The sequence below is a fragment of the Syngnathus scovelli genome, chromosome 9 (genome assembly GCF_024217435.2).
Source record: "Syngnathus scovelli strain Florida chromosome 9, RoL_Ssco_1.2, whole genome shotgun sequence".
NCBI lineage: Eukaryota > Metazoa > Chordata > Actinopteri > Syngnathiformes > Syngnathidae > Syngnathus > Syngnathus scovelli.
Window position 1 is genome coordinate 11,515,818 of NC_090855.1, and position 24,638 is coordinate 11,540,455.

At 44.7% G+C, this 24,638-nt stretch overlaps 1 protein-coding gene across 1 annotated transcript; it reads left to right on the forward strand.

The window, feature by feature from the left end:
* The first annotated feature begins 844 nt into the window (after nt 1-844).
* On the forward strand, nt 845-23,487 carry LOC125975647 (ephrin type-B receptor 5). The gene is made up of 19 exons (XM_049731460.1): nt 845-950; nt 6,345-6,409; nt 11,327-11,599; nt 13,485-13,654; nt 13,730-14,025; nt 18,777-18,932; nt 19,312-19,586; nt 19,673-19,754; nt 20,063-20,187; nt 20,275-20,437; nt 20,527-20,641; nt 20,714-20,769; nt 20,998-21,114; nt 21,191-21,438; nt 21,502-21,720; nt 21,796-21,945; nt 22,061-22,245; nt 22,312-22,470; nt 22,559-23,487. The coding sequence occupies exons 1-19, from the start codon at nt 845-847 to the stop codon at nt 22,662-22,664; spliced, it is 3,066 nt and encodes a 1,021-aa protein (XP_049587417.1). The 3' UTR covers nt 22,665-23,487.
* Nucleotides 23,488-24,638: the final 1,151 nt, after the last annotated feature.

Below are 24,638 nucleotides of genomic sequence, written 5' to 3' on the forward strand. Positions count from 1 at the left end.
TTGCATGAAGTCTTCTTAAGACTTTTAAATTATGCGGTTGTTCAATTATTTGTTTTAGGGTTAGTTCCAAAGTAAAGTTCAACTAGGAGTGGCGTAAAACCACGTGACATGAAACCACTTGAAGCCTCTTTTGGGAAAAAAAATGTTCACTGCAATGACAAAGATTCGAATTCTATCTGCAGAACAATAAACATAATAGACCCACACATCAGATTTATTATACGTAAATATTTTTGTCTTATAGATTTAGCTTGCATTAAAGTGAGAGGTATAATATTGTTTGTACTATGATTTGACCCCTAGACAAATGTCACTTAAGTCAAGCATTTTTTTTTCATAATCATTTTGGACTTAAATACCCATATTTAGTGTCCCCTGCCCCCCACGCCCCTGACCGGCTGGGAATGGGGCCATCGAATTGTGTCGAGCCGGCGGGCAAACATCTCCCTTGCAAGAGTCTACTCAAGTCTTCCTCATTGCAGGGAACTGGGGCATGAAAAGGGCCCGGTCAACAAGCTGCAATGCTTTGAGGCGACCAATGTGTGGCGTGCGTGGGCCAGGCATGACTTCACAAATAAAAGTGTGCATGACATAGACATGTGAGGGACACCACAACATGCTGGCTGACATTGAGGTGACTCTCACACTTCTTATTAACCCTCTTGTTTCCATGACGATGGCATTGTTTACATAGGCACTTTTTTTTCTTTCTGTAAATATCACAACCCCCCCACCCTTTTCTCTCATCCATTCATCCTCCTCCTGTTCCTGATAGTAGAAGCAGACTCCTCCTACACCCCCCCCCCCCCTCTCTCGACACACACACACAATCTCTCACTCTTTCATGCGCTCTCCCTCCCCAGCCCGCTGTCAGTGTCACTCTGTAGTGGAGATGTGGAGCGTCTTTCTGTGCCTCTGTCTCGTTCTCCGGCCCAATTCAGCTGAAGAAGGTAAGAAGTAACTTTTTACTCATGCTCATGAATATTTCATTTTGAATAATGTTCTGATTGTGATGAGAGCTCGCTCAAAGTTAGTCTTCACTGAGGAACTCCGACTGCTATGTATGGGAATTCAATTGTTGCCAGGAGTAACCCCCTCTCACCTTGTTCCAGCGTGCATGTGTGTGTGTGTGTGTGTGTGCGTGTGTGTGTGTGTGTGTGTGTGTGTGTGTGTGTGTGTGTGTGTGTGTGTGTTGCTAGGTGCATGTTGGGGCTTATCGTTCATCAGCAAACAGAACAATATGGAGATAAGGTAGCAGATACAAATGAATAATAAGTTGCGTAAGCTACCTCCCCCTCACTCTCTGATGTCCCCCTCAAGCCAGGCAACCCTCAACACACACACACACACACACACACACACACACACTCAACACACACACCCACACACACGCACACCCACGCACACACACACGCACACACACTAACCCCCCCCCCACACACACACACACACACACACACACACACTTTCTCTGTCGCTCATAAGAGACCTCCTGCCCCCATCTACATTCTTGAGTCCCTATGGAGGCAAATGTGCAAGATTGTTTCAGTGAGATTTTATCCTGGGCAGATAAGAGTGGGCAGGTTTGAGAGATTGGACTGATAGTCGTCTAATGACTCAGATATCATCTGTGCGTGGAGGCGAGGGGTGTACCTGTCTGTCAATGTATGTTGTGCCCTTGAAGCCAGTCTTACCTAAAAAAAAAAAAAAGAAACAACATTTTGGATCGGCACCTGTTCAAAATTTTGAATTGAAAAAACTGACTTGGCATCTATGGAAATTATTATTCTCTGTGATAAATTGCACTGAAAACCTGTAATTATATTCCTTTCTCAAAAAAACACCCTATTTAATGTAACTGATGCCTGACGCCACTGGTGTTCCACAGGGATCATTGTTAAGACCTCTACTATTAGTCTGTAAATAAATATTATTAGGATTATAACAAATATGTAACTACTAAATAGCAACAAGCCTACTTTTATAAATAATTATATATAATAATAATAATTTAAAAATCCTGCTCAGATCTATTTAAAAATCTCAATCATGTCTGTGTGTGTATCAAAGAGGTAACTTGTACGTCAGCGTGTGGCCGCCCATCGATCAGTGCTGGCAGCAGATGGCCTGGATGAGGATGAAAGAGCGGGAGCAAGGCCACCGCACTTGAGCTTGGCCTACTGACTCGATGTTGTTGAAATGAAGCTCCGCGTAATACACAAATGACCCAATAGCGGGGGCATCCGTAAAGCTCCACCTCACCGTGGCATGTCGGTTCTCTCTGGGCACATTCTGTGTGCAACGATGTTATTGCTTGTTCTTTGAACCGCCGAGATATTACTTGAGTTATTTTGTAGGCAGGCAAATAAGCTGTAGCGCTTGTCCTTACTCGGGTCACGGGTGAGCTGGCAACAGATAACATTGTGTGTGATTTGGATTTGTGATGATGGCGTGTGGACTTTGTCACCATACGGACGGCAAGAAGGTGCACCTGAGGCCCTTTCAGAGCTTCTGCTCCAGTCAAGCTGCAACTTAATTAGGCAGCTCGCCGCTCTGTCGTTAGGTGTGATAAGCCGTCTTTTCGGGATGATGATGAAAACAAAGGGCGGGCGACATAGTCTGTCGACGCAAGGCTGGAAAAAAAAGGAACCTTCTGCTCAGGTCGCTGTCTGTTGTAACTGAAAGAGTGCAACAAGCAGGATTTTTGACAAGATACGGCCGTGGTTATTTCGGGACTAAGGTTCATCAGGCCCTGCTGTCTTGGCGTAGGGCTGGCCGTCTGAGGTCGCACGTAATGATGGTTTGCTTGAGGCTTCGTCCTGGACCGACTGTCTGTGGGTGGAGCATCCGTCGGAGGACTGCATGCTTGCAAGTGCGGCCATCTTACAAGGAAATGTCAACGTGCAGGTGTAAATTGTTGAGTGCTTTTGACTACATGAGACTGATCATTTTTCTCAGCCTTGACTGAGCTCAGGAATTCATGTTGAAGTCTTGTTGGTGTTGACTGAATGCCTCAGTGGGTCACACCGCTTATTTTATTTTATTTCCATTTTATTTTATTTTATTTTATTTTATTTTATTTTATTTTATTTTTATTTTATTTTATTTTATTTTACAAACCACAGCTACATTGATAACCTCGCAACCTAGCTTTATCTCATCACTATGATTTTTTTTTTTTTTTTATCCCATGTTGAAATCTTGACCAATCAGGCTGAGTCAAACCCTCAAACCAATGTGTTGGGTATAAATAACCTAGCATTGGCTCTGGGTTGGCTATTTCACCCAATTTGGGTTATTTTGAAGAGTGTGCGTAATTGAAGGGTATATAAATTTTAAAAGTGTATTTTATTCTATTTAGCGTTGTTCTTAAGCTGTAATACAACCTGGGGCATTTGTTAATCATAAAAGTCTTTGGCGGATTGTGTAAGGCGTTAAAGTAACATGTGGCCCGAAAGCAGGCGCGACGTCGACAACAAACACGACACTTTGCAGGCGCGAGAGTGTGGCGGCAAATGTGGAAAGTGGATTTGGAAGCTGCGAGTTGGAGGACCGCTCAGCTGTGAGCCAAGCGGAGGAGGTCGCCCGTGAACTAATGCGGGTCACCACTGCACCGTTCTCACCCACGCTTGCGCTCGGCGAGAGACAAACACGATGGCGGCAAAGGCAACGCTCAGGCGGCGGTTTTTAATGTACACCCAGTCGGATCCTGCTGTCACTTTTTTTCTCCCCTATGAATAATAGACACGCGAGCAGGATGCGAAGAAGATGACTGCGAGGTGGCAAAAGTATTCACACCCTGTATTTAAAATACAATATAGGGTTAACATACTCGTGGTTAAAAAAACAAACTGGTAAAAATAGAAGTGAAACTAAGAAAGTAGACAAGGGGACATGATGGAAGAGCTGGTAAAAGAAGCATCGAGTGAAGCGCTGTGCTTTAAATGCAACAGCACTCAGGTCCAGATTGCAGACTCAGCACTTCTCCGAGCTGTCAAGAACAAAAGTCGAGTGTTTCTGCTGTCAGATGGACCAAGAACGGAGATGCTGTGGCAGTGTGTGTGTGTGTGTGTGTGTGTGTGTGCGTGTGTGTGTCACAGAGTTAAATAAAGAGGCTTTTACAGCCAAGTGGCCCTGCCAGCAAAAGTCCCCCCACCACCACTTTTTTGTCCATGTCGCGAGGTCTTAATTCCCTGAAAGGTGTGCACTCAACGCTTTACCTCGTGATGTCACCGTGAATTATTCACCCTGCAAATGTCACGCCACGAGACATGCATGCGGCACTTGGCGACGATCCGCTCATCTACACGTTTGTTTCGCATAGTTAGTAGCCTATCTCACTCCCTCAAGACAAGGGAACTACAAAGACGTGAATATTCATTTTTAAATCTTTAAACGTGTTATTACTCATGCTTGGCTGCATTCTGACCTTCCTGTGTGAAGTTTGCGTGGTATCCATATGCTCGCGTGGCTTTCACGGCTTCCTCCCACTTACCAAAAACATGCATGTTAGGTTCCATGAAGATTATAAATCAAAGGGGTCAAAATGATTTTGACATGAGATTATCAATCATAGTTTGGCTTTCCTTCAGAGACTGTCAAAGAACGTGTAAGAGAAATTGCCTCATCATATTACGTTAACCGGAGAAAATTTTGGAACAGTCGAGCGACACAAACAATATAAAATATATTCTTTATTCGTTGCAAAGAAAATGCCAATGTTTTTCATGACTGATACTCTTAACAGCTCAGTCAGAGATAATCCGCAAACGACATCATATTCTTCTCATCACCCGTGACTGAACCTAAGCCATCTGCCGTCAAGGCAGAGATCTTCTCCACGCACAGATGAGAAATTCCTTTTCAGTGAACAATCGTGTGCCATGAAATCTGATCAAAATTGTATGACCCCTGTAAGAATTATTTATGCAAAACCAGAGAGGTAGATGTTTCCCCCCCGAAGCACGACTTACTGTACGTGGACTGCAGCCCGTCAGAAAATAAGCGCCTCTCTCCATGCAATTTTTTTTTAACCTAACCCAAAAAAACATTCCAACGGGAAGTTTGTTGCTTCACCATGCACACGAAACTTTGGTTAAGTGTGCTTGCTGCCAGACTGGAGCGGATGGCGGCCAGCGGGAAATTTGGAAGCCAGCTGGAAAAATTCCTGTGGCCAGATTCTAAGTGTAGACCCCCGTCCCAACAAAATGTGTGTACTAACACAATGGGGTGGTTTTGCTTGAAAAGTGACAAAGCAATCTTTTCCCATCTGGCTTTTTTTGAGGGGAAGCATTTCCTTTTATTTTTAAACCACCAAAAGAGATTCGTACTGTCTCTTAAGGCCAAAGCAAATTTAGCAAACACGTGGGTGACATCCATCCCTTTTTTGCATTGGTCTATGAGAGTTACTAGCTTGTTTATATTTTCTTTTTTTGTTGTTGTTGTCTTCTTTCCTTATGTATCTTATTTGTCTTTTTACTTCCCGTACTGGATGTAAAGGCTTTTAAAACACAATATACAAAACAGTCAGTTCTCCTTTTTCTGCGGTGTTCCTCAAGAGTCAATCTTAGGACCCATTATTTTTTCCCATAGAGGTTAGGAAATACTGCCTTAGATAAATGAGTCGATTTAAAAAAAAAAATGCCTCAAGATGACATCATCCTCATTAAAGTGATTTTTTTAATTAATTTGTATTAATCACTGTCTAATTTTGTCAAATTTCACTTCTGCTTGTGTTGGGCTATACATTGGTGCTGCATATTGTTCCTGTTCAGCCGGTGCATTCAAAATGTGTTTTAACATGTTTCACCATCTTTTTAATACCTTGGCTCGCTGCTTCATTTTTGTGTGGGAGGCCATCATGTGTCGGAATGCAGCGCCCTGCCTTGAAGTGGATCCTGCTTTTATTAAGTGCTTGAAAATCATTGAGTGGAAATTCACATCAGGTGAACATTTAACTCCAAAAATCTTCAACAGGCTGTCTGCAAATTTGACCAGCGATCTTCCAGCATGTTCATTATTTGACCTTCAATGGAGGTCACCCGTTACAGGTCAATCCGTTCGATTTTGCGAACACCGGAGCCTCGTGCCAGAGTGCATCTTCTCGGAACGTCTTATTATCTTCAACATCCGCACATAGCGGGAGAGTGCTGTGATTACACAGCGTGGGTGTGTGGGTGTGGGGGGGGATCAAAGCGCAACATGCACCGGACCTGGATTTCTTCCAGGGTCTGATAATCTGCGTCCTGCTTTTTATTTGGAGCTCAAGTTCTATTTTTAGCGTAACACATCTCTTCATCAATTGTGAACCTTCTAACCTTCTTCTATGTTTGTTTTTGTGACAGTGATGCTGCTGGACACAACTGAGTCTACCTCCGAGCTGGGCTGGACCACTTACCCGGACACGGGGGTAAGGAACCACAACAGGAACATTTCACATATTGACATTTATGGGAACAATTTCAGTTAGTCTAGTACGACAAAAAAAAAAAAAAAAATGTTCTGGGGGAAATCCAGACATTTCCCCCAAATCCATGCTGGCTACCACGCCCCTGCTTCAGTCCCGTTATAACTTCAAAGTTAGCTTCATCCCCGATTGACTAGCGACCAGTCCAGGGTTGCCCCCGCCTCTCACTCCAGTCCAGTCAGGACAGGTTCCAGCAGGATAAGCGGCGGAAAATGAATAGATGGCGGGATTACAAGTGCAGATGTGTGCGTTGTCTCCTCTACTGGAAGTCACTGCATGATTACAAGCTACCTCAAACTAGAAAGAGCATAAAAAAGGCAAATTATACGGATGCTGTGGGGGCTTTTCTCCTCCATGGTAGAAGTGAGCCTGCAAATGTGTAATTTCAAGGTGTGTTGAACGCTGGCGACACACTACAAGACCAGAAAAAGTTTTGGTCTTAGACACCGCCCCCACACACATGTTCTTTGTCATGTGATTTCATCCATGATGAGATTGCGGTGATTAAAGCCTGGATTTGCCTTTCTCTACATGCGTGTCTGCGTGTCCATGTCTGCTTGCATGACTGTGCTAGGGTCATGTCCCGGGTCAGTAAAGTTCATTCATCTGTGAGTGATTCTGGCTCACTATGTCTACTAATTATACACACACACACACACACCTTTTATCTAATGTCATCATTAGTAAATGAAAAGTGAACAATAACTTCAAGAAAATTAAATTTGTGACTTTGTATAGTTTGGAAAGGCAAAGAAAGATGTTTTGCTTCTGCTAATTGTTTATTTTTAAGTACTGCTTTCAATTTCAATTGCTAGAGCATTCTTTTCATGCTTAGTGGAAGTCTAGCACAATGTTTACTCAAATGTTGGTGTTTTCTATCTTTTGGTATTTTTGTAGGCAGGCGCTGTTGTGGGTGTGAACACGGTTGACTCACTTCCCGCCCAATAAAAGCGACTCCACTTAATCCCTTTAAATTCAGCACTGGAGAGGTTCTCGCACAAAGTTCTTGTAAAAAATACTCTTAGTAATCCTCTAATTAATTTCTTTGTTGTTTTAAGTATATCGGGCCTAATTCTAATTCATTTCTTTGTTGTTTTAAGTATTTCGGGCCCTGAAAAAAAGATATTTTATTCATGATATATTTTTAATTAAATGACAGATTATTCAGTTAACAGAAATGTATTCAGCTAAATATTAGAATCAGCTTAAATAAAAAAAAAAAAGTTAATTGTAGCCCGAGCCTGAAAATGTCCCTGAAACTTACCCTACATTATAGCTTTGTTCAATGAGTCATGCTGAAAGAATTTATCTAACACTGACATCCCTCCCGAATGTGCGCGTGTGCACATGCCGTGCTTATGTGCATGATGGCAAGTGCATGTGAGAACAAGATATGTTTGGATGACCGAAGGCAAAAAAACAGATGTGTCCATGTGTGTCTTCCGTACATTTCTCCCCACATGCCATCTTTTTTTTTCCCAAGCCTCGGGGGCACATGGAGATTCCGTGTCCTTGCTGTGTCTCCGTGCTCCAAATGACAGCCCGGCCCCTCCTTCTTCTTCCTCCTTCTTCTTGTCCTTTCAATCTTTTCCTCCCTTCACATCCATACAACCACTTCTTTTGGTTTCCCACTCGGATCATGACTTCAGTTAAAGCAGTTTGCATTCTTATCACGCCTTTATCCCAATTCCATCACGTCCATATGTCTGCTGAAACGTGTGTGTGTGTGTGGGTGTGTGTGTGTGTGTGTGCGTGTGTGTGTGTGTGTGTGCGTGTGTGTGTGTGTGTGTGTGTGTGTAAGTGTGTGTCTTTATGTCCTGGTTTGGGCTCTGAGCCGCCACCCCGCCCTGTTCTTTTGTCACCGGAGGGATTACGAGGCTTGCCGGCATTTCAGATCAAATCAAATCATATATGTGAGTTGTTCCTATTTTTTCTGTTTGTTACTTATTATCTACCCCCACACCACCAACACACACACACACACACACACACACGCACGTACACACACAATTTGTGAGCCTACTTTCTTTCGTGGTGTGTGCGTCTTCCACACCAAGTCTGCGTGTGAGCATCTGGACATGAGTTGTGGCCTACAGCAGCTCCAAGCCAGTGTTCTCATTTTTCTATTTGTATGTTTGTTTTTTTGTCTTGTTCAATAAATGGATGCAAGCGCATGTGTGAGCGTTGTTCTCCTTGCCCACACGCGAGGGGCATCACAACATCTCAATTGTAGAATGCAGATTTTCTTTTGTGTAGGTGTACCTAATGTTAGGACTAGTGGGTGTTTGCATGCTGCCTCCCTTCCAGTTCTCTCCTTTGTCTCAAATTACATTCCATCCCTTTTATTGTGACAGCATGGCCGAGTCTTCCTATCTGCGTGTCATCATTATTTTAATTGGACCAAATGTTGTGCGATGATTCAGACTTTTGTCACAGTCGCACAAAGACAGAAACACACAATTTGTTTGAGCGAGTGTTCCCGCCCATTCGGCCTGCCATTGTTGCGTGGAGAATGATGAGCATGTTTAATACATCAACGCTAAAAGGACCGAGGGCTGCGCAAGCCTTTTTTTTTTCACACTGCCAGCGAATAATTGGTGAAGCTAAAGCGCGGACTGCATTTGCATTTTGGCTCGTCGGCTTTGGTGCCGCCGGGTTTTCTCCATGAATGAAGTGCTCAAAAGCCATGATGGCGTTGACAGTATTAGGATTCACCATAATGACACCGCTAGCCTCTGTTTATGATCATGTTATGTGATAGTCACGCAAGTGTCCAAGTGAACTTATAATTGTGAAATGAAATGGCAGGAGAACAAATTCCGACAAAAATAGTCAGTGCTAGCTTGGGGTGAGCTAAAAACATTGATGAACTAAAAAAAAATAATAAAAATGGCCGCTTTGTAAGTCTTGTCATAATGTACCGTATATTCCGGACTATAAGGCGCACCGAAAAACCTCAAATTTTCTCAAAAGCCGACAGTGCGTCTTATAGTCCAGTGCGCCTTATATATGGACAAAATTCTGGCCCACGGGCCAAATGTGACCGCGGCTAAATTTAAACTGGCCCGAAGCATTGTGTCATAAAATCATTCATAAGTGGCCCGCTGAAGACTATGAATCATGAAACAAAAAGACTATGGATCATTATTTAAAATTATAAAGTAATTTGTTGCGTCTGAAGTTGAAATAAAAAAAGATAAAATGGAGAATGATTTCAAAATCTGACATAATGCAACCTGGCCTGTTTACTGCAGTCGCAAACACCAATATCACCCTTCTTATTCATACAACAATAACAACAATAAAACAAACTTAATACATCTAATAAAAAATTCATTCAACTTTCATAAAATTGTTAATTAGTTATTATTTTAATCTTTAACTTTTCTGGTAGTGCAATTTACAACAGATTCTCATTTGCAATATCAACCTATCTGCAAAAGATATAGTAAAGGATATAGTTACATATTTACAAGTTCATTCACAATGGTAATGGTTCGTGGAATGTCGGTGCGAATGGTCGGCACCTATAGAGGATATGCACTGACGTCACAGATCGGGGCGGCCATTATTGTTTGGGTGGCAAAAAGCCTCGTCCGCTGCCACTAGACTCGTGAGGATGGCGGCCTCGGTGGGTGTCGTGAGTGATTATTGCGTCCAGTTACGCAAGAGATACATTGAAAAGTTGAAAAAATATAACATTCGTGTTGATCCGCTGTGGAAACCAAGTAAGAACGCCACCAGCTCAAGCGTAGCAGGAGCTGGGACAGCAAGCGTTTGGTCCTCTGATAAGGCGACTTTTCCGCCCGTAACATATCCAGACATTTACAACTATTTGATAGATTGTTCAAGTCCATATACCAAGGAAGACCTCAGAGCCTACAAGAGTTTGCAATGATATCGCTACCTGACTGCTGGTTATGTCCATTCCGTTGAGTCACAGCCAGTGGAGCGAAACGGAGAAGATGCCAGTACATAATATAATAATAGTATATTATAACTGTAGATATGTGAACAATCTAATTATTAGAAACTAGCAATTGGACAAACATACTGTAATGAAGCTGTGTAATTATGCCTTCCATAGGTCATGGCCGAGTAGCAGCAAGAAAAAGGGAATATCCGAGCAATAATAATAAACTTTATTACAGGCTCTTGGCTCACAGGATAAAAAACAAACATCACATATATTAAAATAAATAAAAAGAGTACATTTCAAACGTTATGAGAGGCACTCATGCCAGCGTCCTCTGATGGTGGATGTGTACTTTATGGCACTATATCCAGTATACCTCACAGATGAATGTTGACGTTAATAAAACAAAATTATGTACTTCCCACAAAGTGATCTGAGCAGATGTAAGAATGGATAGTTGGCTTCCAAAGCTTGGAGCTGTTGCGGCCATGTTCCACCCTACGAAGCGTCGCCACCCAGCTATCCTTTCTGCTCCGGTCCGCAGTGTATCGCCTTTTTGGAAGCGATAGGCACATCCTATGGCACAACAACTCTTCACCACGGTCAAAGTTGCATCGTAACAACTCTGCCACGATCTGCCACCGATAAAATGCTAAAAAAATGCCCCAGTACACTTATCTCTAAAGCTCAATTCAGCCTTAGCCCTATTAGCGTCCGCCGCTTTTTGCCACCCAAACAAACCGTCAGCCGGTCTGTGACGTCACGTGCATATCCTCTATATAGGACTGTCGCAGAAAATGTATGCATTAATGGTGCGCCTTATTGTCCGGTGCGCCTTATATATGGACAAAGTTTTAAAATGGGCCATTTATTGAAGGTGCGCCTTATAGTCCGGTGCACCTTATAGTCCGGAAAATACAAGTATTTGTTTGTGTTCCTTCCAGTGGGACGAAGTGAGCGTCCTGGACGACCGCGGGAGGCTCATCCGGACGTTTGAGGTTTGCAACGTCAACCAGAACTCACGCACCAAAGACAACTGGTTGGCCACGCCCTTCCTGTATCGCCACGACGCCCCGCGGGTCTTCATCACCCTGCGTTTCTCGGTGCGGGACTGCGCCAGCCTGCGGAACCCGTCGCCCACCTGCCGGGAGACGCTCACCTTGTACTACAAGCAGGCCGACAGCCAGCGGGAACTGGAGAGGACTTGGGCGCCGGAGGTAAGGCCGTTGCCTCCATGTACAGAACACAGACGCGACAATATGTCCGGCATTTTCTATCTACTGCATTTGAATTTTTTGTTCATACATTTACCTGACTTGTGAATTTGTTGAGATTTGCGTTGACTTTCAAATTTGGTGTGGACAGATCCATTTGTGATCCTATATGACACAGGTGTCAAACTCAAGGCCCGGGGGCCAGATACGGCCCGCCACATCATTTTATGTGGCCTGATTGTGCATCAAATTCGTGTCATTACTAGAATTGCAAATTGTCTTCACTTTTAAAAATATCTTTTCTTTAAAAATTTGACCAGTTTTCACTAGTCTAATTTGAAAACAAGTTATTGGTCGGTTTGTTTTGTAGCTTTTACTGTATATAATATGAGGTGCTCATACATTTATTTGGGTTGACAGTCATAATGGCCCTCCGAAAGAAACTATGACTACAATAAGGCCCGCGAAAAAAATGAGTTTGACACCCTTGCTTTATGAAGAACAATTCCTAATAGTGCTGTACTGATGAGTTGAGACTCAGTGAACAGTATATCAGTTTACTTTATAACACAATCAATGACAATACCTTGCACTCCACATACGTCAACATCTTCATGTTCAAAAAGTAATACGTAAACTTATGAAAACTAATTATACTGAAAAATTCCAAGACACTATAAACTACTTTGTTGCATATAATTGTTGACACGTGTATTCTTAATAGGGATAACAGGCAACATTTGCCGTTCGCACGCTAATGTCACCCTTGTTGTACAAGCAAGTAATTGCCTAATCATGCTCATCATTTGTGTTCTTGCCGAGAGGAGACGACGCCTTACATCACATTGATGTGAAGCTAATAAGCTACGATTCGCAGGGTACGGAAAGATGTCGCTGTCATCTCTCAAAACATCACCGCCGTCCAACTAATTGCCTCTAAAGGCTTCCTAAGTGGCTGTGGCGGCCTTTGCAAAGATGTTTTATTTAGTTCACTAAGAAGTTTTCTCTGCTTTTTCCGCCCATTTCGGGACCCATCGGCAGTGAGGGAGGGGGGATATTTGAAAAGATGAGTGTGTCGCTCTTCGGGGAGATGAGAAGCCTTTTTTAACATGCAAATCAAAGCCTGATGAGGAAGGAGCAGGAAGCGCTGAAAGTCGACAAGAGGGCTTGAACGCAAATTCCTGCGGCGACCTGCTTGGAGCAGAATCAACATTTGCCTTGCTCCTCACTTTGTCTTGCATTCAAATTTAGTCAGATTGATTCCATGGTATATTTTGAGGACATGGCAATAAACCCACAAAAAAAAAAAAAAAATCATGAAAATGCTGTAGTTTACATGCCAAGCCACTAGGCGGCATTGTTAATTGCCTTAGTTCTTATATTGTCCTCAAGTGAGTAACTGAACAGTTGAGTGTATTAGTGGTCAAAGTTCACGCGTCCATCTACTGTGTCAATATTTCATGTAAGATGATCTATAATTTGCTTATGATTGTATTTATTTTAACTTTCTGAGTCTTCCATTACTTTCTGAACTGAAATCTGAAACGTTTTTACGAAAGGCGAATGCTAATGCTAATTTCAAGGGTGCAGCCATCTTGGAAGATTTGAGTTTGCGGTGTTGTGCTGATGAATCGGGAAGTGGTAAGTGAAAAATTAAAAAAGTGCTGCTCCCTATATGTCGATATTGGAACTAAAGACAACCTTTTACATTAGTTTCAAACATTTGCATTTTCTCCATCTCAGAAAAATCCAGAATAAAAGGACAAAATTGTTTAATATCACAATTCTATTTTTATCTTTTTATTTAGTTTATGTTAAAAATGCTACAGAGTAGTTTATATCATCTGCTGTCTATTAATGTAATTAATATTCTCTTGCGTCCGTGCAGCCTTCCAGCGGCGAGAAGGAGAGCAGGGAGGGCTGGGTGAAGATTGATACCATCGCAGCAGACAAGAGTTTTTCCAAGGTGGAGCCCAGTTCACCACATCAGTACCAACCCAATCGCTACAGCCGCATCAACATCAAGACACGAAGCTTCGCCCCGCTCACACGCAACGGGTGAAGACGCGCACGCGTGTGCCCTGCTCCACTCCAGATTGTGAGAACTTTGGCTCATGTGACCTCCCTCGGCAGATTCGTCTTGGCCGTTGTGGACAGCGGTGCCTGCGTTTCCCTCATGGGAGTGTCTGTCTTCTACCGCCGCTGTCCCGCCACCAGCCTCTACTTGGCGTCCTACCCGGCCACCCCCTCCGGGGCCGAGCCCACGGCTCTGGTGCCGGTGGGTGGAACCTGTGTCCCCCACAGCAAGGCCCAAGGGGGCAACGGGCCTCGCATGCACTGCAACGCCGAGGGCGAGTGGATGGTGCCCGTGGGCGGCTGCGTCTGCGATGAGGGCTTTGAACCCAACCTTAACGGATCCGCCTGCTTGGGTAAGCCAGCGTCGACATAATCACGCCGTCATGTGGAAGGATTAAAAGTGCACAGGCGGGTTGATAAGGCTCGATGATGCCTGCTCTGATTGTGGAGGAATAGAAATGACTTTGGCGATGTTTTGCCGCATAAAAAGATAAGCAAAAGGACTGCGGTCACCTTGTGATAGTGAATAGAGATGCTGTCAATTTGGTCCACAACTTGAACTTGTGGTGATGGAAAGTTCAGATGGAAGCAATGTTAAGATGGGATGCTTGAGCAAATATTTTACATCGGAGAAATTGAGCACACCGGTATGGAATCGCAGAACGTATCCACCAGATGTTATCCAATTCTTTCAAGTTTGATTGATTGGATATTGATTCCGTTTTGAAAGATTTGTATTCAGTTGGCCTCGGTATAAAAGTGAGTCAGTGAATATTGAGCCCAATTCAGCCTTCACGCTGGAAATCGCACAAGCTGGACTAAAGAGCACGCCACCGTTATGAGCACACGCACGCTTCTGAATCCTTCACCATCTATTTAAAAGATCCCGCCGGCAACTGCGTCCATATGGTCCAACTCATCAGAGAGCACAGAAAAGCGCACTGCCATCGTAGTTTAGGAAATAATGCCGACGTCGTCTGTCCGGCCGGGGCTTGCACGTCTGTTATTTTTGTTTTGGGGGACAATGAAGAGATGAGCGAACAGTGACGAGATATAAGAAGAGGACAGCAGGGGGGGGCGGGGAAGGAGAGTCATCATGTGAGCGGGCTGTGACACATTTAGGTCACGGGGACGTAAAGGCCACTCGTGTGTGAGCAAATGATGGAAACAGCGGGGGTTGGCGATGCAACGGCTGGTGGTCGGCATGGATTGACCAGTATAGGATGCAATTTAAACACAGTTGTCTTTTTCAAGCGTATGCACACGGGAACGCCAAAGAGGCGAGATTTTTAAAATTAAAATCTGCAGATTTCTTTTTTTTATAATTGTCTGTCTAATTGGGTCCACTGTATGTACGCTAGCAAGCAAAGTTCCTCCCGAATTTTGCTGCCAAAATCCGGAGGCTCATGACAATGACTGTTTCAGTCGCGCCAACTCAGCTGTGAAATATGTCAAGGCTTTTTCTCTTGTCCTAACTTGGTTGAAAGGCACTTGCGAGCGATCTCACGGTTGCGACCATCTTTGGACGAGCTGTGTTTTTGTTGAGCCATTCATTGAGCGATGATTACAAGAGAGACAAAATGGTGATGAAGTCATCTCTGGTAATTAAACATTGCCAGATGACGGTCGGGATGGCGTGGACGTGCAACCATTCGTTTTCTGGCACATTTGTAAATGTCATTGGCTGCTCCGATCCAAACGTGACAAACGTCGGCGAAATGTTAATTGTTTAGACACCTCACTTGAAAAAGAACACATACTTCTCTCATTGTTAAGTGCGTCTGCTTATTTGCATTTCAGCTCGCCGCTTGTTTTTAACAAGTAGGAGGCACTTTGCAAGCGGCTGCTTTCTATCACTTATTTTCCAAATGTCACAACGAAACAAAACAAACTCCATTAAAGCTATTTTCATGTGGCTGATCGAAATATGTTTCCCAAATATGATTAGTTGATGAGTATTTAGTTTTGTACTCCCCCCCGACACAACCTTTGAAACTTTAAGAGTGATGACAAAGCGTCGCAAAGCCAAAGCTTTGCTATTTTGCGCCCAGAAAAACACAGCTGACATTTTGGCAGAAAGCAATTGAAAAAGTCCCATTTTAATTATTCATCAAAGAGTTTGTCACAAGCAAGTAGAGCGGAACATCCGCCCGCGCTATACCGTCACGGTGACATTCGGAAGCTTGTTTTCGTGCCGAATCTCCTCTCGTCTCATTTGAAAGCGCACACGTGCGCGCCGGCCGGCCGGCTGCCGGATGTTGTTTGGGTTCTGGCCGACTGATGAGTCTCTTCTTGACATTTGTGAGGCCTCGTGTGGGTGAACGAGAAGCTTAGAAGGGCATTCGCGCGAAATAGGACTGACTGAGCAGGGGAAACCAATTACGCATCAATGAGAATGGAGCTTTGACTGGCTGGCTAAGTGTTAGCCACGCTGCGTGTTTGTTGCGTGACCTGAGTTGAGGCCGTCGAAAAGTCATCTTTCTTTTTTTTCTGTTTGATAAACTGATTGAAAGTGCAACAGCGGCTATGTCTCTCCTCCCTCCACCCTAAACACTAACGAAGGGATCACATTTTGTTCGTGGTAGACTATATTAGATTAGCTAACGACTATATTCAATTAGCTAATAATGTTTACCTTACCATAGCCGTGCAGTTGTGTATTTTCTGTTATTCAGTTTCAAATTATCCCAAATTTTAGCCATTCGTTGTCTTAAGCACGATTTCCTCCTGCTTTGCGCTTATTGAGGTCTGCGGTAATCGACGAGCATCTGAAAGTTGGAAAAACTACCGACCAATGATGGAGTGACATAGCGATATAGTATATAGTTCCGCATGAATACTTCACTTTTGCTTGGCAGTAGCGTGCCGTGATGTGATCTCAAATATGCGCCTTGGCTCAATAAAGATTGGAAAACACGGCATGCACTAAGTATTCCTACAGGAAGGAAAACTTGCAGCAAAAATGGAGATGGCCCTCTTCTTTTTCAGCCATAGCTAATCTATTGAGAACATTTTGGAGCGTGCCTGTTGAAAACATTTGCAGTGTCCAAGGTCGCTGATGTTAGCTGAGAGGGTGGCTGCCATGACATCATCTTCTTTCATCTTCTTCACTCACTAGTGTTTACTCGTTCCCAACATCATCGTGTACACAAGAGAAAGGGAAACAAAAGAACAGACATGATTTGTCGGCCAGTAGCTGAGCGAATGTGTGATTCACTGGATGCTGTATGCTCGCATCTGTGCCTGAGTGCGTGCGTGCGTGTGTGTTTGTGTGCGTGTGTGTGTGTGTGTGCGCGCGCGTGTGTGCGTGTGTGTGTGTGCGTGTGTGCGTGTGTGTGTGTGTGTGTGTGTGTGCGTGTGTGTGTGTGTGTGCGACAGATTATGCTGGGAGTCGAAAGAGAGAGAGCGAGAACAAGAAGAAAAAGTGGGTCACTGATCCAGGCAGCAGCAAAGTATTATGTCGAGATCATGAAATTACGCATCCAGCTGCCCTCATGTCTCTCTCTTTGAATAGCACTTTGCTTTTTTTTATTTTTTAAATCCCGCTCTACTCAAACAAGAAGGTTCAGTGCAATTAAAACCACGCTGAGCGTAATACCGATCAGGCCAGTTTGTAAACCAAAACTAAAATGAAAAAAAAACATTTTTGTTAATTCATTTTTTTTTCTTTATTGCACAATATATAGAGAGCTTTTTTGTCTTGCACGCAATAAATACTCAACGCATGCTTTTCATCAAATTCATGTTTCATGTCAAACGTGTAAGCCAACACATCGGCCGATGTGCTCACGGAGCATTAAAGATGGAAGAAAGCTGCCGTTAACATTGTCTTCCTTCCTTTCTTCCTTTGTTCCTTCCTCCAAGTCAAGAACTCACATGGCCGCTTTGGGTGCTCTGTTTTGCCCTTTCCCATATTCACACCTTTATAAAAGCCACGCTCAAGTCCAGCCGACAAGCGAGAACACCGAAAGGCTTTTATCGCTTCATTCTCTCTATTTCTTTTACTTCCCGCTCCTGCTTCCTTCCCTTTTGCGTAGCGCTTAAGCACATGCCCCAAAAAATGTCCATGCACATGCCCACAATGGTGCAATCCTCATGCCCCCCCTCCCGTTTTTTTTTTTTTTTTTTTTTTTTTTATAGTTAATAAATTTCTGTTTTTGATTGTTGCTCCCGTCGGGCGCTGAAATGAGCATGGCAACTCATCAGCACTCAATCGTCTTGCAGCGGCAGCACGGGACAAACGAGGCCGCAGGCGCGGCGACGGGCGCGTTTAGCCTCGACCTCGGCGTGCGCGTGTGACGTTAGCACTCGACGCACGCTCCACATTTGGAAGCAGTCAAATATATTAGCCAGCAGTTTTATACTAGCAGACAAATTCCATTCATTTTATCACTTTATTTCTTATTCAATCTTTTCCTTCATGTGTTTTCAATAATAACAGCTTGTGGGAGTCACGCCGCAATATTGATTCAAGCGTTTCCCTTTGCAAGCGTCCAAATTGGAGCCCAAGCTAAGAAGGATTATCGATGTTCCTCCAAATGTGCTGCTTTCTTTCAAATAGGTCGCCTCTACCCTCAGCAAAACAACATGATGGCCAGCACAACATGTGCGGCTCTTGCGCGGCAGCCGGTGGCCTGGCGAGACGCCGGCCACCATTTTAGCCTTTCAGCAGCAGAACGCAACTTACTGCTAATAACAGGCCTCGCCTTTCACCACTAATTCACAAGAATTGGTTGCTCGGCCCCAAAATCATTTTTGCTGTGGTTGCATTTGTCTGTGAGGGAAAATACCAAACAGCACATTTGTTTCCTCCTGGGGAGAAGAGGAGGAAAAATGTAAAATAATATTAAGAACATGTCTTATTATTATTATATTGTTAATATATAGTTATTGTCATTATTTTTTTCACTTTATTCACAAAAAAATCTTAGGCATATAGTCAGATTGAAATTTTGAAACGATGACATTTAAATTTTTTAAGACATAAATTTATGAGAACAGTATTAAAAAACAAAAAAAACATTGACAGTTATAATTATGTATTATAATATTATATTATTATTATTGTTTAACTGAAAGACTATTCTTTTGTGTCTTCCTGCAGGCTGCTCAGTGGGCTACTTCAAGCCGGCCTCGGGTTCCGCTCCCTGCTCGATGTGCCCCCCCAACAGCAGAACAAGCCACGAGGGCTCCAGTGTGTGCGAATGTCGCAGCGGCTTCTACCGGGCGGCTGGCGACGCCAACTCGTCAGCCTGCACAAGTGAGCCTTTTGTGCGCTTTTGTCGGTCACGCTCCGAGGGAGTCCCGCGCTCGTTTATCTTGCTCACACCACAGCGAGATGCCACATCCATCATCTGCTCGCTCTTACAGATCTTTAATTGAGACGTTTGGTCTCCTCGCTTCACATTTGTCAACATGCACGTGGGTCAGGCGCAAATCCATCTTCTTTTTTTGACAGCGTTTGTTCTCATTTGGGTAAACTGGGGCCCATCTGGGCCGACTTTAGCCATGACGCGGGGCTGCAACAAAAATAACCAAACACTACAATATGGACAATTGAGTGCATGTTTTCCAACATTCCTTAAATGTTCTTGCTCGCTTGTTTTGTTGATCCAAACTCGCTTTTATTCTCTACGCAGCTCCTCCCTCGGCTCCAGTGTCCTTGTCGTGGGAGTACGAGAGCGGCGACGGCGGCGGGGTATCGCTAAGGTGGCGCCCCCCGGTGGATATGGGAGGCCGCAGTGAAGTCTGGTACGGAGTGGTGTGTCGCATCTGCCCCTCGCCTTCCATCACCAACCCAGCGTCGTGCTCCTGGTGCGGAGAAGGTGTCACCTTCAGCCCCGTCCAGACCAACCTCAAGCAAACCAGCGTGACCCTCAACAACCTGCTCACCAGAGTCACCTACCTCATACAGGTGAGTTGTCAGGTTTACAGCCTGGGTTGGGCTTGACATCCTGCTCAGATACTCAAAGGAGCTATGTGTTGTTCTCACTGTGCCAGGTGCAAGCCATGAATGAGGTGTCGGCGCTGAGCCCGTTCCCGGCTCGTTACACAAGCATCAATTTTACCACGAGCCAGTCAGGTGAGTTGGGACGGACAGGATGAAAAACGAGGAGATGAAAGTGAAGCCCGCTTTTGATGTTAATGTATTTATGTTTGGTACTGGCATGAAGAGCGCCTCCCGCTGCCCTCCTCCTCCTCCTCTTTCCGCTCTTGTTGTCCAGTCAGGAAGGTTGCGCGAGGTTACAGTATCCCGTCAGATCCCATTATAGTCTCTGTGGGATGACTAAGAGAACCGAGATGAATGAGGAAGGGAGATTATGTTGCATGTTGTCTTGGCAAACAAATTGAAATGACACCTTTGAATTTGGCAATGATTGTATCCCACAGTTCCCAGTACAGTTCCCATGATGCACCAGCTGAGTCGGGCCCCAGACTCCATCACCCTGTCATGGCCACAGCCTGACAGACCCAACGGCGACATTCTGGAGTACCAGCTCAGATACTTTGATAAGGTGTGCGTACTGGGGTGGTGAGGTGGGCAGGACTTATCCCAAGAACCAGCAGATGTCTCACGGTTGGCTCCGTGGTGGCTTTGACAGGCCTCGGACGTGGACAGCGCGGTCAGCGTGTACAGCGAGACCAACACTCTAACCGTCGGCTCACTCATCGCGGGCTCCATCTACGCCTTCCAGATCCGAGCTCGCAACGAGCGCGGCTTCGGTCCTTTCAGCAACACCGTCTACTTCACCACACTGCCTCTGGGTAAGGCCCAAAATGAATCCTGGAGGCTAACATGGCATCCATTCATCAATATATTGTTATTATTATTATTTCCATTTTCTCTTTCATAGAAGAACATTCACAGCAGGTTCAAAATCAGCTTCCTCTGCTAGTGGGCTCAGTGATGGGAGGGGCGGCGTTTCTGCTGGTGGTGGCGGCCATTGTGGTGGTGGTGGTCTTTCGCAGGTGAGTCGGTGGACCAACGTAACCAGACCAAAAGCATATCGTGCAATTAAGGTGTTTGCTTTTGTGTGTCAGCAAAAGGAGGGCGAGTCCATACAGCGATAGGCTCCAGAGGTACATCAGTAACAGAGGTGGGAGGATGCACTTTTTTTTCAAGGTTCTTTTTACCCCTTTGACTGCAGTTGACATACACTTTCGTCAAAAACGAGACAAAGGTTTTAAATCTAAAGAATAACGGAAAAAAATATTTTAAAAATTCCCGGCTGTAGTTCTAAATTAACCTTTCATTAGTACTATGTGATTTACTCGCATGTGCATGCTCCCTCTAGTGGTGACTTAGAATCAATCTGTTTCTCCAGGTGGTGTGAAATATTACGTGGACCCCTCTACTTACGAGGACCCCAGCGAGGCCGTCAAAGAATTCGCCCGAGAGATCGAGTCCACTCACCTGAAGATCGAGGAGGTGATTGGTTCTGGTAAGTCTCATTTCTCTCGGAATGGGCCAGTGACTGTTTGATGGCGATAATGAGCAATGCATCTTGTCCTCTGCAGCCCAGTTCGGGGAGGTGTCCAGAGGTCGCTATCGTCCGCCGGGCCGCCGGGAGTTGCTGGTCGCCGTCAAAACTTTGCGCTTGGGGGCGTCCGACAGAGAGAAGAGCATGTTCCTGAGTGAGGCGGGGGTCTTGGGACAGTTTGACCACCCCAATGTGCTCAAGTTAGAGGGCGTGATTACCCGTGTTCCCTCGGCAAGGATAATCACAGAGTTCATGGAGAACGGACCCCTGGATTCCTTCCTCAGGGTGAGACGATCAAACAGAGAACTTATGTTTGACCTTGTATTGATTTTTCGTCGCCCTCTATAGGAGAACGAGGGTCAATTCAGCGTCCTCCAGCTGGTGGGGATGCTCCGAGGTGTCGGCGCTGGGATGCGTTACCTGTCGGAGAGGAACTTTGTCCACAGGGACCTGGCGGCCAGAAACGTGCTGGTCAACTCCAACCTGGTGTGCAAAGTGTCTGACTTCGGCCTGTCCCGACTCATGAGGGGCATGGACCACAACATGCCGACATACACGGCCTCGCTGGTGCGTACCGAGGGATCGGAACTTCCTTCTAGTGAAATGTGGAGTACTTAAGCAGCTCCCGTTGTCCTGCATCAGGGGAGCAAGATCCCTGTGAGGTGGACAGCTCCGGAAGCCTTTCAGCATCGCAAGTTCAGCTCGGCCAGCGACGTCTGGAGCTTCGGCATCCTCATGTGGGAAGTCATGTCGTACGGAGAGCGGCCCTACTGGGACATGAGCAATCAAGAAGTGGGTACCAAGGAGCTTTTTAGTCTTCAATTTTAGTTTTATGGAAGATGAATGGTTTTGAGCTTTACTTTTGCTTGGGGGTCCATGTAAGTCCTTTTGTCAATGTTCGACACAGGTGATGAAGGCCGTAGCGGAGCAGTTCCGCCTCCCTGCCCCCACCGGTTGCCCCTCAGCTCTCCACTCGCTGATGCTTCAATGCTGGCAGGCCGAGCGAGAGGACAGGCCGAGCTTTGAGTCCATCCTGTCCTCCATGGACCGCCTCATTAGGCATCCCGTGTCCCTCAAGACGGACATAATGCGGTAAGATCGCCACCCACGTGCCGAGTCTCCACACAGTCTTTGATTTGTTTTATCTTCTATCTGTAGAAGCTGCTCGCAGCCGCTCCTAACCCCCACCCCGACAGACTTCTCATCAGTGTCCACAGTCAGCGATTGGCTACGGGCACTGAGGATGGAGCGATATCAAGACGAGTTCGCTCGGGCGCATTTGGACACGTTGGACAGAGTCAGCCGCCTCACCGTGGAGTGAGTTCAGCCAAAAACCCGCAGGGGGGTGCGGGGTTTCGTCAACCTTTACCTCCAACTCTTCTGACTCTTGTGCTGTCTCCATCAGAGACATCCAGAACCTTGGCGTGAACCTGCTGGGTCACCAGAGGAAGATCTTCAACGCCGCCCAACAACTCAAGGCCCATCTGACTCAAGGCCAGGTGGAGGTTTAACTGCAAGCCTCGGTGACTGAAGGCCCGAAACTTGAAGGCCCAAAACTTGAAGGAAACCAGCATGTACTGTACTTCCACTGACTCTCGACACAACATTCAAAGTCACGTCCAGGGACTGAAAGGAGCGAAAAAGTGCACTATGGGAAATGAAGTCCAGCCATGAGGAAGAAGAGAACGGTATCTCGTTTCAGACGGAATCAGACTTGATTGTCTTCCTCTCCTTCGCGTCTCCTTTTCGGACCCCCTCGTCCACATCCGGAACGTTGTCGTTATTATTTGACATTTTTAATTTTTTGATATTCTATCAGTGGAGGTTGCCCTGAGCAAGGAATTGCGGCAAGACAATGATCAAAGTATTTTTGCGCGTGCGACTTTATTTTACCAAAGGCTGGAAAGTGTTGCTGCCTTTCAAGGTTCTTCTGCGTAGTTGCTTTAAACTTGAGGAGGGGGGAAAAAAAGATTTTAGTCACCCCGAAAGCCATGTTTTCCCCAGGACATATCCGTGGTCGGACTGCAGCCACGTTCGTAACACTTTTATTCTCACTTTCTGTGGCAAAACGACATATTTTGGTGTAAACAGCACCCCACGAGGTTTGGTACTGTAGAGAACTCTCACGCTTCACTTTGTTTTTCTTTGGACTGCAAAACACCGAGAGCTTTTGTGATCGGATCGGATCGGACTCACACTTGAAGGGAATGACCACGTGTGTGCGCGTGCGTGTCAGCTTACACGTAAATAGCTGTGTTTACATGTATGAGTGAGTGTTCACCGCAATTGTGAAACATTTGTAAAATAAATGAAAAGATTTTATTTAACATATAATACTGTCATTTTTTTAACAGTACTCCCGCATGTGTGGATTTGAACAAACATTGTAAACTAACACCTCAATAGAAATGTGTATACGCATATATTGTTCTGATTCTCTATTTTCTCACTTTAATTATTCAGATCACTTTTTGACCGGCATATATGTAAGTACTCCCACATGATACATCTGCTTGACACCATTCCCATTGACCATTTGTGGTAAATATAGTAGATACGTGGACATTTAAAAATAAAGCCTGGTCATTTTTTTCATTTTAATAACTAAATTCCGTGATGTAAATGTATTGCATCAAGGTTTGTGTTAGCAGTTCATGCAGGAGAGTAAAAGAAACTCATGGCGCTGACATCGATCAATATCAATAACAACATCAGAATCGTTATCGATAATTGGATTGTTCGGCCCCTCATTACTCAAGGCAAATGAATAGCAGACATGACTGAATGACAGTAGAGGATTTGTTTTTGTTTCCGCACTGACAGCCCTTGACATTGACAACCTAGGATGACCTTCACGGTGGAGTCATTGATCTTTGTGGAGGTCAGCATTTTTGGAGCCGAATCACAGCGGGAGATCTGCTGGCCTCAGCATGGGTCGGACAAGACTCGGCTGTCTGGCATGGTGGCACCACCAGGAGGACGTGGCAAGTGATTTGCGGCGATAGCGAGACTGCTTACGCAAACTCACTGGAGAGCACCAATGACACGTTATGTCACATATGACAGGAAGCCTTATTGCTAGTATTGTCTTCTGAGGAAGTGCTTGTAATTTATTTATTCATTTATTAATTAATTTATTTGTTCATTCATTTATTCATTTATTGCATTTTATTTCTTGTTATTAATTTCTTGTTTAGTTATTTCATGTTTATTTATTTATGTATTTATTTATTTATATATAATTTTCCAAAACGTTGATGGTGTCGCGATTCACCTTTAATTTCATACTATTCAAAACAAAGTAATTGGTTTTCATGCTGAATATGAGTCAATGTGTACGTGTCATTGTCAAACATGACTAATGTTAAGGCTTCAAATTGAGGCGAGTTGTTCCTTGCATCATATCTGATTGAAACGCTTGCAAATTCCAAACTGGTTTTTCTCAAAAAGCTGCACTTGAAACCCATCATGATGTTGCAGGATTT

Bases quoted from the DNA above. Each gene is read 5' to 3' on its own strand.
- LOC125975647 (XM_049731460.1), top strand. From the start codon at position 845: ATGCGCTCTCCCTCCCCAGCCCGCTGTCAGTGTCACTCTGTAGTGGAG. The intron at 20,642-20,713 runs GTGAGTCGGTGG...TTTGTGTGTCAG, and splicing joins GTGGTGGTGGTCTTTCGCAG to CAAAAGGAGGGCGAGTCCAT. The intron at 21,439-21,501 runs GTGAGACGATCA...CGCCCTCTATAG, and splicing joins CCCTGGATTCCTTCCTCAGG to GAGAACGAGGGTCAATTCAG.